The following is a 16673-nucleotide window of genomic DNA, read 5'->3' on the forward strand; positions in this document are numbered from 1 at the left end:
AGTAAGTAGTGGGGGAAAGAGAAGGGGAAGAGGGCCAGGATGGGAGAGGAGGAGGGGGTGAGGGAGAGGACAGGAGGCATGGATGTTTCATACAAGCGAGCTGGCTGGCGTGCGCCCACTCCAAAAGGGTGATCTGAATGGGGAGACGAAATCAGAGTGGAGTCTCCTGCAAGCTCTTTTATTTGCCTTTTAGTTTCTTCCTCATTTCAGCAAAGTTTAAGAAACATCCTGTGCTTAGGTCTCACCTGTAATGGCCCATGGTTCTTCAAACGTAGTCAGTCGGCTTGTAAGCTTGGCGGTGTTTCTTGCCTATTTAGACCAGTAGTGATGTTTAAGATAATTTAGGAGTTTCAAACAACTCTGAGCTTAGCAAAGAGAACTCTGACTTCCTGAAATGCTGGAGTGCCAGGGGGCTGCTGGGGGGGGTGTATGTGTGCGTGTGCGTGTGCGTGTGTGTGTGCGTGTGACAGCGGTTGGTGCCAGGTCTGAAGCAGCCTGATTTAGGCCACACGGGGAGGGAGGGGTTGCCCAGCACAGGGTGCTGGTCGGAGGCATGAGTCACGCCCGGTGCAGTCCATCCAAATGTGCTGGTGGGTTTGGGATCTTGGTGTTTCCTCCTTGCGGTTGGGAGACTGTGCCAAGCTTTTCTGCTCTCGTGCAGACGAGTCACGGCTAAGAGAACAGCCAGTTACCCATTAGAAATAATTGTAAAGCTTTTACTGCTTCATTCTTTAAATCCCTCCGGAGGTTCTGCCTCTGCCCGCCGTGCACCTTCCGCTGCCTCTCTCTCCTTGCCGGACTCAGACACGGGGAAACCTGCATTCTGCAACATTCCACGGGGTCTCATGTCTCCTCTGGATATAAGTCAGCTTCCACCTCACCTACGCTTCCTTTGTCGCCATGGTCGCCTGCAACAGGGTCACATTTCCTGTGAAGTCTTTGGGTTCCCAGCCAGAACTAGCTCTTGCCACCATTTTCTGCAAGGGCAGTTTCCAGCCCGCATGGCACGTACATAGTTAACCCGAAGCCCCCAGGCAGGAGCATCCTTCCAGCCTCCAACTGGAGCCTTGCTGACCCCTGGGCTAGTGCAGGACACAGACTCCCATCCGGCCCCTACTTTTCCTGAAATTATTTGAATGACAATTTTCTTCCATCTTCAGGTGCTTGCTTGCTCCTGACAGTGAAGCTGTTCTGAGCATTCATGTGCACGTTTTTGTGTGAACATCGGCTCTTTTGCATTAAATACCTAGGAATGGAATTGCTGGGTCATCTGGTAACTGTACAGAATGACCAGACTGTTTTCCACAGCGGCTGCAGCATTTCATGTTCCTGCCAACACCCCCTTTTCTCTACCTTCTCATCAACACTGCCTATTTTCCTTAAAAAGAAACTCGAGCTATCCTTGGGGTGTGAAGTGGTATCTCACTGTGCTTTTGACTTGCTTTTTCCTAATAACATGTGATGTTCAGCATTTTTCCTGTGCTTGTTAACATTTGTCTGTCCTTGGAGAAATGTCTATCAGGTCCTTTTGAATAGGATCCTTTGTCTTTTTGTTGAGTTGTAGGAACTCTCTGTATATTTTGGCTGTAAGAATACTTATCAGATGTGCGTTTTGCACATATCTTACCCGTTTCTGTTGGTGACCCTCTTACACAGCCTTTGCACTGCTGCAGATCTTGGGTCTTACACCTGGAGAGCCATCACCTATTTCTCTTCATGTCTCAGTGCGTCTCCTTTGGCTGTTGGAGAAAAGGAGGCAGCCATCCTGGTGATTGTGCCTTTGGGGTGGGGAGGGGGCTCATCCTGAGCTCTGGAGATCATTGGTACTTGCTTCTAGCCAAAGTGTCTCCTTCCCCTGGGCTTTGCCATTGTCATGTGACTGGGTCCCTCTTGTTTGTCATCAACATCTTCTGAATGTCACTGCTGCTTCAGGCTGCTGAGAGCAAGGAAAGGGAAGAAGGGATTTTACTGGTTTGTTATGAGGAAGCAGCCTGTCTACTTTCTGCAAAGGAAAGTCACAGTGTTGTTAGGGTTTTGGTGAATGCCAGCCCTCCACACAGCGAAGCAGTAAGGGCGTGTTGCACACACATGCATGCCCACAGATGTTACACCCATCCACATATGAACAGTGATAGGCATGTTACACACATGCATCTTAACAGATGCCACATGTGCACAGGAATAGTCTTAGCACACATGTGCATCTTCACAGATGTTACACTTACATGTGAAGTCAAACGAACAGATAGCCTTGCATTAAGCTGGCCATGTCCTTCCCGCTTTCACTCTTGGGAGACCCCCACGAAGAGCCAGAGACAGCCCTGACTACAAAATAGGAACTGCTTGAGAAACTGAGCCTGTTGTGTATTTAGCCAACTGTGGGAGGATAAATTATGTATGAAAATTTCAGGCTTTGGCCAGTAAGGCTTCTCCGAGGCCCCCTTAGCCCCAGAATAACATATGAAAGCTATTTCATTCAGCGTGAGGTCTTGTTTTAGGCACGGTCCTGGCCTATTCCACAGCCTGTCCGAGAGCAGTTAGGCCATTTCCCTTGCAGGTCAGATGTGGATGCACAAAGGAAAGGCATCTGTTTAAAATTCTTTCCAGAACTTGTGTTTTGCACTAGATTATTGCACTGTGATTTTGTAAGGAAGAAAATGGTTTTTCTAACCTTTTGTTAACATCTAAGGAGTTTTATTTCTCAGGTTCAAGCCGGGACTGTTTTAGAGAATGGTGTGGGGAAAAGAAAGGAAAGCAAAAGTGGTGGTACCAAAACAGACAGGGCGGGAAAGAGCCGGGTGAAATAGTACGCCGATTGTTTCTGAAAAGTAAACGTGGGTCTTGAAAGAGGAGATTCTCTGTCCACCACAAACTGGGAATGGTTGTCCTGGGCCAACGCAGTCATCTTGTTTTACGCACGAGACCTGTCAGTGGGCTCGTGGCGGCAGCACACATAATGACTTTCCACACATTCAATATTTTCCAGATTGTCTTCCTTCCTTGACTTAAAAAAAAAGATACATTTAATGCAAACTATGAAGAATTTTTTGCTGTTAGAATCCAGGAGCTGGCCCTGCAGTGATGACAGCCAAGCGTTAAACTGGTCGTGACGACGAGGTCCCTGGGCTTCCCCGTTACCAAGGACGACTCTGGGTGGAGGGTGGGGAGATCCCCACAGCATCTGGGCTGCCCAGGGTCCCCAAGCCTCTGGCCAGGCCGAGGTCCCAGCCCCTCAAGTCTGTGCATCGCTGGATATTTTAGAGTTAGAAATAATGAATCCAGACATAATGGGCAAAATCAGAATTTGACAACAAAGATGATTTCAGTTTCCCAAAATTTTGTGTGTGCCCCGCCTCTGTCGTGGTTGGTTCATGGGGATCTTATAGGGTGGAGAACAGAGGAGGAGAAAGCTGTGCATGTGTACTGGGCGTGCTTTTACCTCCAGCATAAACGGAATAAAGTTAAGTACTTTAAAAAGAATCCGTTATAATAAATGAAGCACATAACACACACACACCATTTTTCATCTATCAGATTAGCAAAAGATCCATGATTTTAATAACTCAGTACTAGCAAGGGTATAGGAAAATGGCATTTTCAAAGATGGTGGTGGGAATGTAAATTGCTACCGTGGAGAACTATTTGGCAATGTGATAAATTTTTATGAAAATTACAAATTATCCCTCGCGCCAGAAATTCTGATACTAGGAGTTTATTGTTTATCCCGCAGCAATGGAAGTTCTGCGAGGTCATTCGTTTCTGTATTCGTGGTAGTAGCCAAAGACAGAAGACAACCAAAGTGCTCACCCTTAGGGAGGGTTAAATGAGCTGTGTTCAGTTAGTGAAAAGCTGTCAGCCCTAAAAAAGAGGAGTAAATTCTTAATATACTGATCATCTCCTCCAGGTATAATACACTGCTCACAAAAATGAGGGGATATTTCTAAATAAATATGAAGCGATAAAAGATCCCCTAATTTTTATGAGCAGTGTATTAATACCTATTTTAAGAAGTATATGGCACGCCAGGATGACGCTTTATCTACTGAACCACCTGGCCAGGGCCCTGTTTAATGCTTCAAAGAGCTCCTACAAATGGAACAGTACCTTAAAGTTAATTTGAACCCTGAATATATACTTTGTCAAGCTGTAAGGACACTTGAGCTGGCAAAGATGTGTCCTCCTGCCACCACAGAACAAAGTGACTACAGGAGGTGCTCAGGCCCAGTGACAGGCTGTGAGACACCGCAGTGTTTGGGCATGACACGAAAGAGACCGGAATGCTTTCTGGGGGGAGTATCAGCCACAGTAAACCTCCGTGCTCAGAGGGCCTGCTGACAGGGGTGGACTCCCAGCAAATAGTTGTATAATCTTGATGATATAAGTGACATCTTGTGGGGTTAAAAGATTTAGAATCAACTCATAAACAAAATAGGTAAGACACCATAAAAATGGTCTGACAACAGAAATTAGGAGGTGGTGGTGGGTGATGTATATGGCTTTCAATTCTTTGTCTTTCATAGAAGGAAACTGCAAATGAGTTTAAATTGATTACCAAACAACTATCAACGAGGCTGTTATTTAAATTTATAGTGCTTGCTCAGTGAACAAAGGAACAAATTAGTAAGCAAGGCTATTATTTCTAGAGAGTGGGTCCCTGGCTGGGCCTGGGACTGCAGAGAAACTCTTAATGTTTAATCTTGGATTCTTACATCTGGAAATTTCCTACCATGCACTACTGGTACTACTGAACAATAACAACAAAAAATACATGTGTCTAAATAACACTCTAAAACTCTGAACCAGTGTTATAGAGCAGGCCTCTGGAACCTCTCCAGTTTTCTCTAGAAAAGGGAACTGGCTTTCTTTTCTTTACCCACGACTCAGGGCCAGCTCTGGGGAGCCGAGAGGAAGCAGATGGATTTCATTTCTGTGTGGTTTGTACCCAAGCTTCCCGCAGAGCTGCCCTCGCAGTCACGCATGCCTGCTTGTCGAGTCTGGCTCTCTTGTGTGATGTGTTTTTCTCGTTATGTTTTCAAAGCCAGTGCTCCAACGTGGGCAGTATAAACCCAGAATCTCTCATGCTGGGAATAGGGGCTGGGGAGATCACAAATCTGGTCCGGAATGAGACATGAAACCCAAAGCTATGCATCCTGGACCTGCTGCTGTGCGGAAGGAACTTCCATCTGTGCTCTTCCAAGTCAGTTTCATTATCTGCCTGGCCATGTGCCAAAAATATTTACTGTCTTAATAAAACTGTCACCACAACCCCCGTTTCCCGACCCATTTTGCCATCATTAAAGAAATGAAAACTGATATTTCTCTGATTCAAAGTAAAGGTGTAACTGAAAAGCTAGACAATAGTAAGCGTCCATGGGGATGTGGGGAAATCGGAACCTTCGTACAATGCTGGGGGGGAATGTAAAATGGTGTAGCTGCTATGGAAAACAGTTAGACACAGAGTTACCCTAGGACCCAGCAATTCCACTCCCATATATATAACCAAGAGAATTCACAACATGCATTCACACAAACACTTGTACACAAATATCATAGCAGCATTCTTCACAATAGCCAAAAGTTGGAAACAACCCAAATGTCCATCAGCTGAAGAATGGATAAACAGATTATACTACATTCAAACAATGGAATATCATTCAGCTGAGAAAGGAACCAGGTTCTGGCACATGCTGTCATGTGTATGAATCTTGAAAAAGCATTATGCTGAGTGAAAGAGGTCAGACTCAAATGATTGCATATTCTATGATTCTGTTTGTATGAAATGTCCAGAATAGGCAAATTTGTAGAGATAGAAAGCATATTAGTGGTTGCCAGGGTCGGGGGGGGGGGGGAGGGGAGGAGAAAGGGGATGTGACAGTGAGTAGGTCCTGGTTTCCTTTCAGGGGGTCAAATATGTTCTAACGTTGATTGTGGTGAAAGTTGCACAACCCTGTGAATATACTAAAAAGCATTGAATTGTACACTTCAAATGGGTGAATTTTATGGTGTGCTGATCCTATCTTAATAAAGCTGTTTTAAAAAGCAGCAAGACACAAAGGTGTCCATATACACAAGCACTTGCATAATACCTCGATAGGAGAAAATGGCTGGCTGTGGGTGTGGCCGTGTGGGACTCGTGTCCACTTCCAGGTCTTCTCCAGGCGTTGGCCCAGGGGTTCTCCAGGGTGATTTCCAAGGTAGTCCCCTCTTGCATTCACCCAGGCGTTCTGCCCTTTTCCGGGTTCTTTTTTTGGTCACATGATCAGTCCTCCGGCGGCGGGGAGCGCCAACTGAATGAAGAGCATTCTCAGTCTGAGGTTCTCCACAGCCCTGGCGGCATCCCGCGGACTACCTTACCCGCACCTCATTTTACCGTCCAGGCGCACAGGGGTCCATGTGGAGGTGGCCTCCTTGCCTGTGAGTCTTGCTCTGGGGAGAGTTTGTAGTTTCCAGGGGTCCTCACTCTTCCAGAAGTTTCTATAATATGCTCACCTTAGTAATAAGTGCCAGCATTCTTGAGGGCCTGCTTGCTCTTTTCTGGTTTTAATAGTCATTCGATAGAAAACACAGCTTTAGATGAAAAAATATTTTATAAGCAGAGATGCAGTTTTAGTTTCCAAGGAATCAAAAATACCCATACAACATGACATTTTACAAATTAAAAGGAAACTAATGGTTTCCTTTTTTCCTTTTCTTGACTTAATTTTACAGTTATTATTTCAGGAATGAGTTATTGTCAAGAACACTATTTTCATTTCTAGCCTAATTGGAAAAGCATAAGAGAATAGAGCATGCATTTTTCTCCCCAGTGGGAAAATACCAGATTTTAAGTGAAGGAGCTAGCTAATGTTTTGTGTGTTTGTAGATACTGAATAGACTGAATTTAATTCAAAACTGAAGTTCTAAATAATTCTGGGGATGTGCTTTTGCCTCTAAAATTAATCTGAAAATGGAGAATTGGATGATTTTCCGGTCCAGGCAGTGGTGCAGTGGATAGAGCATCAGACTGGGGTGCAGAGGATGATTTTCCGTCTGCCATTCTTAGTGTCAGGCTTTTGTTTCTGGTCTGGGAGCCTAAAATGCACTTTTCTTCAGACTTCTGGTGTCTCTTTGCCCCATCCCCACTCCTGTCATTTTGTGAAAGCAGAGAGACATTTAAGGTGCTTTACCAAATTTTAATGACTGTCCTGACACATGGCTCTTCAAGGAACATTTGCAGAAGTGACATTACTGGACAGCCCAGAGTGGAGAGTGGAGAAGAGGGGAGGGAGCAGGAGAGGGAGAAGACGCTGCTGGGGGTGCGCAAGATTTGGGTGTTCAAGGCAGCAGTTGCAAAGCTGCACGTGTGTGGGGGGCATAGGTTCCAGGGAGCCAGGGGGTTGGGTGCCAGCTCTACATTTTATAAAGGCCCATTATTCCAGGTGACCCCAGATGCCCCTTGTGGGAGGAGCTGGGAACGTATAGGGACAGTCTGCATCTTGACGGACAGACCAGCCCTGAAGAGCTGAGACGGGGGGGGGGGGCAGATGGGGTCAAGCATGGCTGTGAGATGAAGAGTCAAGGTGGAAATGCCAGTCGGACTTTGTCCAGAATGTGCGGAGTTCTAGCCTTGAACCAAATGGGACAGCAGAGAGTGGTTCCTCCTTGGTTAGCTCCCACCTCCTCTGCTGAGAACTGTTCTCACAGGCTGCATAATTCATACGTGAAGCCCCTTCTCCTGGTGGATAGAACAAGAAGTAGGCGTGTGGAGCACGTTCCCGCATCTTCTACATGCCCGGTCCATCCTCTAGTGCCCACTGTGGAGGGCTCCCAGCAATGGAGTTGCTGTAGAAAGGTGTTTCTTCCTGGAGAATTGGTGTTATTAATTTTTAAATAAATTATGAGGATTACATGTCCCACTGTACTTCCATTTGTACCATAGCTACTAGGAAACTCAGCGCTCAATGGACCACCAAGTCACACATGTCGGATTTGGATAGATGTACTTTTCCTCCCTTTTACTATACTCTAAACTTTTAATTTCCAGTTTAACAGCTTTATTGTATATTTGTGTGTTTTTTAAAAAAAATTTTATAATGTGTTACTTATTTATTTATTTTGGAAATTGTAGGAAATTTGAAATGGATATAATTCACTATTCCTGTACCATGCTCCTTCCAAGAGCAGATGTCTGCTGTTGGTGGTGGTGGTTGGTGATGTCCTGCGGGCAGCCAGGCAGCTCAGGATGGAGTTTTCCAGACTTCTAAATCAGTATACACTAGAGGAGGCTGTTTATAACTTGATTTAGAAATCCAGTCTCATCTGGTTTTATAGAATTTTGTTCTATTTAATATCAAGTGCTAAAATAGCAAGGAAGCCAAAAATATATTCAAGGAAATAGAGTTTTTAATCATGAAACTTATCTCTTTGGGGAAATAGACTTTTATTTTGTTATAATAAGCTATATTGACTACTAGAATTTATAGACCCATTTGTGTGTTCTTAAGTCAGAATGACCGGAGGCCTGCATAAAGATGGGGAGCATTAGGAACAGTCATTCTTCTGCACGTCTGCTTCTCTGCCTGGACGCCCCTGGGGCTGGGAGGAGATTGTGCCTAGGGGACTAGCGCTCTGGGCTCAGGCACCTGTTTGTGTATTATTTAGTGAGATTGATTTGTAGTTGAGTTGAAAACCATATTCAAGTAGAAAAGAACAAAGTGCCACAGGTGCATGGACTTCCGTTAGAGTGAAACACGTCTGGGAAGTCTGCTCCCAGGTGGTTCTGTTGTGTTGGCCCCAGGCTCACATCTGGAAGGACGGTGCTCTGTCAGTTGCCTGATCCCTCACCCTTCCCTCTCAATGCCTTCATTCCCTCCTCCATTCTTTTCTTTCGTGCTAGGTGCTGGAGGGCAGCAAACAAGATTGGACTTCCTGTAGAGGCGACCTGAGTTTGAGCCTACTTATTCACTCTTAGGGTGCCTGGTGTCTGATATCCCGTCTCCAGGCATAGAGGGCATTGTTCCTGAGTGTTCCAGGGAAGCTAGCCTTCAGACAGACAGGGGGTTTCTTTATTGGGGCTGAATTATCAGTGTCACTGAGACCTCTCACAGTCCCTCCAGTGAGGCATGGGCAGTCACACGTGGCTCTTCCCTCTCTCCAGGTCAAGCCAGAGACTCAGCTACCCGTGGGTTTGAGTTTTTCTGGCTGTGTTCACTGACAGCATACATAGGAATTATTACCAGTGGGGAATAATGACGGCTTTCAGACCCTAATCTTTGTTTTTCTTACTCATTGCCTGATTCCTGTAATTAGAAGTCAGGCTTTGCTGTGTCAGCGCTATGTCACTGTTTCTTAAGTGCTGCCTTTTACTTCTCTTGGTAAATTAGGTGCTCAGAGATGATCTCACCTACCAAATTTTCTGTCTTTGCCAAATCTACCGATCGACAGTTCTGGTTGGTGAATAATAATTTTTACAGATGTGGGTAATAGGAGGAGTCATATGAAAATGCTTACTTATCTGCTTCTTAGAGTGAAACCAGGGTTGACTTCTCTTTTTATCTTATAGTCATTTATGCATCTATTCATTCAGCAAATAACTCAGCATGTACTGTATAGGGGGGCCAGCTTTACATTCTTATGTAAACGTCTTACTTGCTGGGAAAAAGAATGCTTTTTCTTTGAGACACACAAAAAGGAAGGGAAGCAACCTCTAGCCTTTGGCATAAATAATCAATATGGAAGAAGCAAATCTGTTTTGAGTGTGGTTGAAATGAAACAACCCTGATAACTGGGACATCCACCCTCGCTCTGCTATGGGGCTCCAAGCAGAGACTTGGGAGTAACTCATCGCTCTCTGTCCTTTTTGGTGGGGTCCCCAACTATACGGACCGGACCGTGGTAGATTACATGGCCCAGGGTAGGGTTCTGGCCACTGCTCCCAAACCTCCTTGTCTGAGTGGTTTATTAATGTTGGCTCAGGTCGACCAGCTGGCTCCCTGGTGTGCCATTGTCATAGCAACCAGGATGTTTCTATAACAGTCCAGATTGGGGGCCTGTAGGGTGGGAGGAATGTGGATCAGACTGTATTCATACCAGAACAAGATAATTCAGCATTTTCACATTTTAAAGCAACTGTTATTCAGAGAAGGCTCTTTCTCTTTTATCCTGACAGTCCCCACCATGACGAAAAGTGTCAGCTATTGTTGCTTGTGTTCTGAGGTTCTTTGGAGAATAAACAGTAGCAAAATCCCAGTTCTCTAGTTCCCTCAACCGTCTCCTTTAGACTTTCAATAAAGTATTTTCTGAAATATCTTTTTCTTTTTAGGAAACACAGGGCTTGCAGCTAAATATCCCATTTGTTGCAAAAAATAATTTTCAAAGGGAAATATGGTGAGCCCTCATTCTTATCATAAAGGTGACAGCTGGAAAGCCAGTCAAGTCAGGCTAGTTACGATCAGTTCCAGAAACAGAACTGGAAGGCTGACAGGCCTCATTTCAGGCTCGGTGTATGTGCTGCGGCTGCCCATTCAGGTCCGCTCAGTGGAAGGAACCGTCACCAGGAAACCTGTGACTGCTGCTTGTGGTATCCGCTCCCCTCCTTGTCTGGAGAAGCCCATAGAGCAGGGGTCCCCAAACTTTTTACACAGGGGGCCAGTTCACTGTCCCTCAGACCACTGGAGGGCCAGACTATAAAAAAACTATGAACAAATCCCTATGCACACTGCACATATCTTATTTTAAAGTAAAAAAACAAAACGGGAACAAATACAATATTTAAAATAAAGAACAAGTAAATTTAAATCAACAAACTGACCAGTATTTCAATGGGAACTATGCTCCTCTCACTGACCACCAATGAAAGAGGTGCCCCTTCCGGAAGTGCGGCGGGGGCCGGATAAATGGCCTCAGGGGGCCGCATGCGGCCCGCGGGCCGTAGTTTGGGGACCCTTGCCATAGAGTTATATCTTACGCTTTCCTGTCTACGGGTTCATCGCCTACTCCGCATGCATATGCATGTGCACATACGACCTTTCACATCTGCTAGAAGCCTTCAGAGAATCTGTCTTTTGACATTTAACAACTGACTTGAAGCTTGGCTCAGACTCAAATGCCTCTTACCAGATTGGCCATGTTTTCATTTGCTCAACTCATGCACAAACGGCATGTTCTGGGAGCATTATAATGTTGAGGTGTCTTAAGAATAACAGTGGCCATAAGAAGACATTTATGTTATTTTTCTTCAGCAACTGATAGCCATTGATGATTCTTTGATGAAAAAGAAAAATTTCTGGATCTTTTGAATTAGAAGAGTTTCAAAGCCAAGGGAGCCTTGAAAAGCTCTTTTATTTTTCTTACAGTTGGGCAAACTGAGGCCCAGAGAAGCAGGTGTCATGTTTTGGCCATATGCAGAAAATGACCACATGCACAGATTACTACTGGTACTAGTGGAAATCCAAAAAAAACACCTTGGTGCATCAGAAAAAAAGATTTATTGGCTCCGAAAACATCCAATCAGTTATTGAGTAACTTCTGTTAACTTGCTGCCTTACTTGGTCTCAAGTAATAGTATGAATGAAAAGTTAAAAAAGAAAAGCTTCAAACAAATGGAATTCATCTCTGCCCTTTGGAGATTCTGGCATGCCAGTGTACAAATGGATATCTTTTCAGATAGATGGATTGCCCACGTGGGTTACAATGCACGTTTGGTTGGGGTTGTACAAAAGAAGATATGGTGGCCCTGGGTGGGTTTGATGCAGAGTGGTCTGCACTGAGCTCTGAAGATAGTTTGGAGGAACTTCTACTTGGTTTTGGTTTGGTTTCTGGGTTTTTTGTTGTTGTTGTTGTTGTTTTTGTTTTTTCAGTTTTAACAAGAGTGAGATAGGTTGTTCGTGAGTGGTATTAACAGGCATTATTGAGATGTTCTTGGCGTGTTGTTGTCATGGTGCTGGGTGCTCAGACCTGTCCTCTCTTTCTAGCACTGGTTCTGGTGCTGTGGATGCCCAGGGCCAGGATTCTTTAGAACCAAAGTGACTTGGTGACTAGGAAGACTCTGGGTGGTGATAGCATGTTCGAGACATTTCTTCCATGTCGTGGACTTCACGTGGGCATCCGCTGTCCAGGTTGAAAGCCACCTCTCATTCATTCTTGTTCACTCTCAGTTCACAAGTAACAGAGCTGTTTGGACAAGCCCTTCATGCTTGTTCCGAGCTTCTAGCAGAGGATGCCAGCCATTGTGGTTTTGATAATGATCTCTAGACAGACCCAGGGTCAAACAGGCAGTTGTGACATCATGGGCATTTTCTGCAGGGCTGGCCAGGCAAGCTGGCTTTCTGGAAGATGTCTCCCTTTTCTCCAATGTGCTTCAACGCTCATAGGGCCCTGTGGGGAGGAAAGGGCTTGTGAGAGGGAGACACTCAACCTAGAGCAGCTTTCTCCTTCTTGTATTTTCCCTAGCTGGCTAATCTGTGTTTTAAACAGCTGAGGTTCATGGGTCCTTCCCCTTAAGTATTTCCCCAGCTTGGACCTAATATTATCAAATTAAATTCAAAATAAAAAGGGACCTGGGGGTTGAATGGTTAAGGAAAATATGGTACATACATACAATGGAATATCATTTCGCCTTGAAAAGGAGATTCTGACACATGCTATAGCATTGGTGAACCTTGAGGACATTACTCTAAGTAAAGTAAGTCAGAGACAGGAAAGACACTGTGCGATTCTACTTCTATGAGGTTTCTAAAGTAGTCAAATTCAGAGAAACAGAAAGTAGAAGGGTGGTTGCCAAGGGAGGGGGGGGGAGGAAACGGGGAGTTGTTGTTTAATGGGTACAGAGTTTTGTTTTGCAAGATGAAAAAAGTTCTAGAGATTGGTTGCACAACAGTGTGAATATACTCAGTGCTACTAAAACTGTACTCTTAAGGGTGATTAAGATGATTCATTTTAATTTCTATATATCTTACCATAATTTAAACATTAAAAAATTAAAAGGACTAATGTGAGTAAAACAAAACAAATAATCCTTAATTCCCAGGCTGATGGATTCTTACTTTTATCAGTTTGTTTTAGAGGTTAACGAGCATGTGCTACCTTGCATTTTTTTTAGCAGTACAAGTGGTATTTTCATCAATGTTTTGACTTGTGGTTGCAAGAAAACGAAGCCCTTCGGAAGACTAATGAATGTACACAAGTGGAAGCAGGTGCATTGCTCTGAAATAAATCCATCATTTGGAAACGCATCCGTGATCATCAAGGGGACTAAATACTTCCATGCTAAGTCAATGATATTTTTACACTTGCTTTTTAGGTGAAGCCAAAAATCTTCCCACTTACCCGGGGCCAAACAAGATGCGTGACTGCTACTGCACCGTGAACCTGGACCAAGAGGAGGTTTTCAGGACCAAAATCGTGGAGAAATCCCTCTGGTAATGTGTGTTCTTGTTTTATTTGATACTGCTAAGTTTTCTTCCGTCTGGAAAATACCCTGAACACACATGTCATCTTGCCATCCTCTGTGTTGTTTAGTTTGAGAGGATTAGGAAATGTTCGTATGGGCTCTGGCGGACAGGGCAGTTACAGCCTGAGCTTCCATCCTCGGTAGTGGGTGATATGTCCTGAAGTGATTGTGATGCCCTGGACTGAACGGCATCAGGGAACCAAAACCACGTACATAACTGTGTTTTCTTTCCCTTTGAGACAATTTCTTATTAGAGCTGAACTGGAAAGTGTAGGCTGCAACAAAAGAGTACAAATCCAGGACTTTGAGTAGATAAATATTGGGATAGTTGGAAAGCTTTTTTTTCCCCCTTTTTTGCCAGCTTCTTTTAAATTTATCAGAGAGGAATGCCTGAGATGGTCAGGGAAGTAATTATTCACTGAGGTAGGAGATCTAGATAACATTTATTGATAGAATTTAAGGAAGATGGGTGAGGTAAGAAAGAGCAGCATCTAACAGGTTTTAAGATTGAGATGTTTGCTGGGTAAAGAAAGCATCGGTGCCTCTCAACTTGAACCTACCTAAGAATCACTTGGAGGGCTTGTTAAAACAGATGTCTGCCCCAGGATGTCTGGGGTGGGGCCGCGATTTGCATATCTCACTGGCTTCCAGGAGAAGCTGCTGCTGCTGACCCTGACCACACCCCAGGGGGTAGGAAGTGATGGTACCTTAAAAGTCACAGCAGTTTACATAGTGGGTGGGAAGAGAGAAACCAGAAATGCCAACAGTGAGGCTGCAGAACATCTCGGTACATATGTGTTAGCAGGTGGGTGGGGTTAGTGGTTTGCAGTTTGGGGAAAGGACACCAACACTGGTAGTGGGGCCCTGAGCGTGTTGTTTGTATGAGATGATTAATGGAGTGAAGAAGAATCCCTGTGCAGCCAGCGACTCCACCGTAGGGTTTAGAATTATGGGTTGTATGGGCTCATCCAAACTGCTATTTTGAGTTTGAGAGCATTTTTAGCAGATGAATTATATCCTTACATATTGCTACTCCTAAATGCAAACAAACAGCACGTTTCAATAACTTAATGAATTTGACTTTTAGAAAACTGCTAAGGATCTCCTGCCCCTGAAATGTGGAGACGCAGTTCATTCTCCACCCGCATCATTGCCACCAGCACTGGCGAGGCTCCTCCTGAGGTCGAGCTGTTCCAGTTGTGGTGTTGTTCCTTTAATGACTGATTCTCTGAAGTGATTTCCTGAAGAAAATGAAAAGCCTGAGGAATTTGTCAGGGGTCAAGTCTGGCTCTGAGTTGATGATAAGATGACCCTGAGGTTGATGCTGTCACTGCATCCTTCCAGGATTACTTCCATCAGCATAATGTGAAAAGAGTCCTTTCTGTGTGTAGTCAACGTCAGAGGCCTGTGGATCATAAACCTGGAGGATGACTGCCAGTCTCTGTAAAGCCAGGCTCCCCTTACACCTGCTGAATCAGGATCTCTGGGAAGGGGATAGATTTGGGAACCTCTGTTTTAGGTGAGATTGAGGAATGGGGACCATTTTCTTCAAAATATTTCAGACAAATTTAGAAGTAGGAATCATGGTTTCTGGTTTCAGTGGTACTAGAAAATGTGTTTGCGGAGCAGGAGAGGGAGGGTGAGAGCTAAATAAGAACAATGACATAGTGACACTGTCCTTTCTGGGAAATCAGCTGTGGTTTAGGCAGACCAGGCGATAGCCCCTGGAAGGCTGTCCCAGAAGCCCGGTTTAGGCAGAACCAGGCGACAGCCCCTGAAAGGCTGTCCCAGAAGCCCGGTTAGTTCTAGTGAGCACACCGCAGTAGTGCTCTCAGCGCGTCAGAGCTCCTAACCCCTTCACAGACTAGTTATACTTTCCTATAGTTAATTTTCATGAATTTAGTTCTTTTTTTGTTTATTAATTTATTCATTAGCTTAATGAATATTTGAGTGTTTAGCAATTATGCCAGATAAGGACAGGGGTGCTATAAGCAGAAATTTAAAACTGACAGCAAAGAAAGAGACAAACTTGCACAAAATAATTCCAAGTTTAAAAAATAAGGGTCTCTGTGGCCATTTAGCATTGAGGCAAAAACCCTATTTCCACTGATGGGCTTTGTAAGCTAGTAGCCCCAAAGCTATACTCTATAGCTGGGGTCCCCAAACTATGGCCTGCGGGCCACATGCGGCCCCCTAAGGCCAATTATCCAGCCCCCGCCGCACTTCCGGAAGGGGCAGCTCTTTCATTGGTGGTCAGTGAGAGGAGCATAGTTCTCATTGAAATACTGATCAGTTTGTTGATTTAAATTTACTTGTTCTTTATTTTAAATATTGTATTTGTTCTTGTTTTGTTTTTTTACTTTAAAATAAGATATGTGCAGTGTGCATAGTGATATGTTCATAGTTTTTTTTTATAGTCCGGCCCTCCCAACGGTCTGAGGGACAGTGAACTGGCCCCCTGTGTAAAAAGTTTGGGGACCCCTGTTCTATAGTTTAAGGGAAAAGACAAGTAAATCCACTTTATAAAAGAAGTTAGCAAGGACAATTGCTGGCGCCACTTGGTGCTGAATATTTGAAACCAAAAACTGTCTCTCTTGTGAGTTTGCTACTTGAATCCACACCACATCCATGATCAAAAAAATCTCAGTCCTTAAATATACATTAAGTAGTTCTGGATCAGTAGTTTGTAACATCCACCAACGGAATGATATGCCAGTCAAAATCAAATCCAGTCATCTTTCAATTCAGGTCCCAAAGGATTCTCCTATATAAAGTTTCAAGAAACATGAACTCAGAGGGAAAAATACACAAAGAACGCAAGGAAATAAAACATCATATTTGCCAAGAGAAACAACAGACAGCAGAATCAGACCTGCAGAGTATGCAGAATGTCAACTAACAGTTTAATGATTTAACGTAAAAGACAAAAGTAAAAACGAGCAGGAAAAGAAACAATAAAGAATGACTGAATCAATGTGAAAAAAGAACAAAATAGTATTTCCAGAAATGAAGAACACAGGATTTCAATGAAAAACTCAGTGGATGAATTAAGCAGTGTCGGGAGCCGATCCACTAATGCTGGCTAACTAGGTCACAGCAGCAGAAGACCCACAACTGCTGGCTGACAAGGTCACAGCAGGAGAAGACCCACAACTGCTGGCTGACAAGGTCACAGCAGAAGAAGATCAAAAACTGCTGATTGACAAAGTCACAGCAGAGAAGACCAATGGCTGCGGGGTGACAA

At 44.3% G+C, this 16673-nt stretch overlaps 1 protein-coding gene across 1 annotated transcript in view; it reads left to right on the forward strand.

The window, feature by feature from the left end:
• The window catches only part of RASA3 (RAS p21 protein activator 3), a 129187-nt gene that overhangs the window by 26234 nt on the left and 86280 nt on the right, over positions 1-16673 (forward strand). Inside the window, exon 2 of the mRNA XM_066380489.1 lies at positions 13280-13397. Within this exon, the coding sequence (XP_066236586.1) occupies positions 13280-13397 (118 nt within the window). The remainder of the gene's footprint in view (positions 1-13279; positions 13398-16673) is intronic.

The sequence above is a fragment of the Saccopteryx leptura genome, chromosome 4 (assembly GCF_036850995.1).
Source record: "Saccopteryx leptura isolate mSacLep1 chromosome 4, mSacLep1_pri_phased_curated, whole genome shotgun sequence".
Lineage (NCBI taxonomy): Eukaryota > Metazoa > Chordata > Mammalia > Chiroptera > Emballonuridae > Saccopteryx > Saccopteryx leptura.